Source organism: Lolium perenne, chromosome 1 (assembly GCF_019359855.2).
Source record: "Lolium perenne isolate Kyuss_39 chromosome 1, Kyuss_2.0, whole genome shotgun sequence".
Classification (NCBI taxonomy): domain Eukaryota; kingdom Viridiplantae; phylum Streptophyta; class Magnoliopsida; order Poales; family Poaceae; genus Lolium; species Lolium perenne.
This window is the reverse complement of record NC_067244.2, coordinates 212,854,279-212,856,959: the sequence shown is the minus strand read 5'-3', so window position 1 is coordinate 212,856,959 and position 2,681 is coordinate 212,854,279. Positions and strand designations below refer to the sequence as shown.

General features: G+C 52.2%; 1 protein-coding gene across 1 annotated transcript; it reads right to left on the bottom strand.

Moving 5' to 3' along the window:
• Positions 1-647: 647 nt before the first annotated feature.
• LOC127323349 (uncharacterized) lies at positions 648-1,707 on the bottom strand. Its single transcript, XM_051351512.2, has 2 exons — positions 1,556-1,707; positions 648-1,441 (listed from the first exon to the last, which is right to left on the bottom strand). Exon 2 carries the CDS (start codon positions 1,403-1,405, stop codon positions 1,019-1,021), a length of 387 nt encoding a protein of 128 aa, XP_051207472.1. The 5' UTR covers positions 1,406-1,441; positions 1,556-1,707; the 3' UTR covers positions 648-1,018.
• Positions 1,708-2,681: the final 974 nt, after the last annotated feature.

Below are 2,681 nucleotides of genomic sequence, written 5' to 3'. Positions count from 1 at the left end.
TGACACTACGATCGATCCCCGGCCCTCTTCTTATTGCGCAACTGTCTCCAATTACTCGTGCATTCATGCTGGGTTTAAAAGCGAGTTAATCCGCAATAGTCTCCCCTTTGAATGACCCTAACCACCCAGCATCTCCCCATGCCTGCCCTTCCCCCTCTCTCTCAAGTCTCAACCAAAGAACATGCAAACTTATTTTGCAGATCAAATTAAGAACTTGTCTGAATTCTTGATGTTACAGATGTGCATAGACTGCCTGCCAGCTGCATGTCATTCGTACTCCATCCGATCTTTTCTAATTGACTCCAATTTTGTACTAAATCTAAATCAATTAAAAAACCGAAGGAAGTATTAATTAATATAATTAATGACTTTCATATGTCCTACGTACTAGTACTATTCTCTTTGTTCGATAGTTTCTTGTCGTGATTTAGTTTAAATTCAAATTACAATCGTTGCAAGAATTATGAAATAGAGGAAGTACTTTGAGATAAATATATGCTTGCCGGCCATGGACGTTCACACATGCCCAGAGCCTAGGTCGACGTCCGTCCGTATAGAAGGTAATGCGTTTGCACCCACGTCACTGCATAGAATTTATGCCGGCGTAGTGAAGCTGTGACTATGCGGGCGAGAAAGGACGACGGGCGGGACAAGAGAATTACTACCTTCTATAAAACCTTCAAGACAAAATCTTAATCCTTGGCAGTACTGCCCCGTACAAACACACACAGTCACACTCACACACTACTCCTCACACACCAGTACACCTCACACATGAAATGAAATTATTACCTAGACCCGTTCCATGGGCACCCCAATGTCCCTACGCCGACTAGCTAGTCCATGGAAGGACGGGTCTACGGAATAATTCCTTCTTGATCGAACTCGGACACACAAACGGCACGAACAACACGAGCACGCGCACACGCACAATTGAGCAAAACGCAGGAAACAATTTTAGCTAGAAGCTACTAGTAGAAGAAGAAGGCCAGTCGGGGCGTGAGGCGCGCAGGTCAGCTCAGCCGCGCTTGCCCTTGCCGGAGCCGAACCCCGCGTGGCGCTGGTCGGCACCGGCGTCGTTGAAGTCCAGGAGCACGGTGCTGTGGCACTTGGGGCACTTGGGGTCCTCCCGCGACAGCATCACGTACATCATGCACCGGGGGCACCCCGCCAGGATCATTGACGCGCCGCCGCCGCCTGCCTCGGGCTCAGGGCTCCCCTCCGACGACACGCATGAGCTCGCCGGCGACGCCGAAGACGATGAGGACGACGACATCCTCCTGGGCGAGTTGCTGCCTCCCGGCGGCGCGGCCGATGGACCCCCTCCGCCCCCGCCTCCGCCGCGTGACCGCGAGAAGCTCAGCCGCAGGTCCAGCTTCGGCCCCTTGCCGTTGTTCCTGCTCATCTTCGATCAAGCTAAGCTCTGCTCGCCACCGACGCGCTGCAGAATGTACGCAAGTCAGCTCGATCATGTCAGTTGCTCGATCTCAAAGACATCACAACATATTTTACCAACTACTCCGTACTAGCTACGCTAATGAACGAGGTACATTACCTTGGACGGATGCCGTGAAGTCAAAATGGTGGAACTCGCCGAAGATAATGTAGTAGAGAAGAGAACGCGGGGGTGCGGACGGCCACTTGCACGCACGTACCGGCCGGCCGGGATGAAGGACACACGGACCAAGTGAAAGCCCCCTATGCCGTGCCTGGGTATTTGAGGGGTGCTGGTGCAGCTCCAGTTTGCGATATATAATCAGGAGCTGCGTCGAGGTGGAGGAGAGGTGATGCTCTTCTTTATTACCGGGAACATAAGCATTTAAACTCCTCCCTGTTTCTTCCCTCCCTCGGCCCCTCCGTCCCACGATCCCTACCAACGTTCCGATGCTACCTAGCAATCTCCATGTTTGATTTTGCAAGTAAGGACGTTTTACCATCCTTCTCCTCTTTTCCGTGGTTGGCACTAGTTGAATTGCAGAATTAGTTGTGGATTGTTTCTTTCAAGAATACACCCTGAAAGGTGTATCAATCATATAGAAGAAAGACCAAAAACGGCCGGTATAACGCAAGAAGGCCACAACTTCACTCCACGATACAATGTCAACAAGGACACCACTCCACTCCACGATACAACGCCACGCAGCAAACAAAACACCATCTACAAACCCGATGATAAACGACTCGCCTTGCCCAATCTCCAACCAAGAATGGCGAGAAGAGGAGCACATGGCTTCAGGACCGCGTCACGAACAAAGCAAGACACACCGTAGCACGACTTCAACTCCAAGGCAACCAGGACCAAAGTACACCCCCTCATGTGCCTAGAGGAGTCGGTGAGAAAGAGGCAGGATCCTAACGGACTCGAGGAAGACGCTGAACATGATGTGTCGCCATATCGTACATTGCGCCCGAAAGCACAAGACCAGAGTTGTGGCTGACACCGGCGGCGCCTCAAAGCCTCCAACTCCAATTGTCGCATTGGCCATTCCCTCGTGGTCTAGACGGCGTCTTCAAGAAGATAACAACACCATGGTGTCGCCGCCTGATCAGGTCACCGGACCTAGGGTTTCCCCTGCATCCGAGGGGAGGGGAGGCAAGGTGAGGCCATGAACACGCCTCAAAGAAGGAAAATTGTGCCCGTGGGCGTCAGCATGCTCAGCCGGCCACCGCCGAGCAAGGCT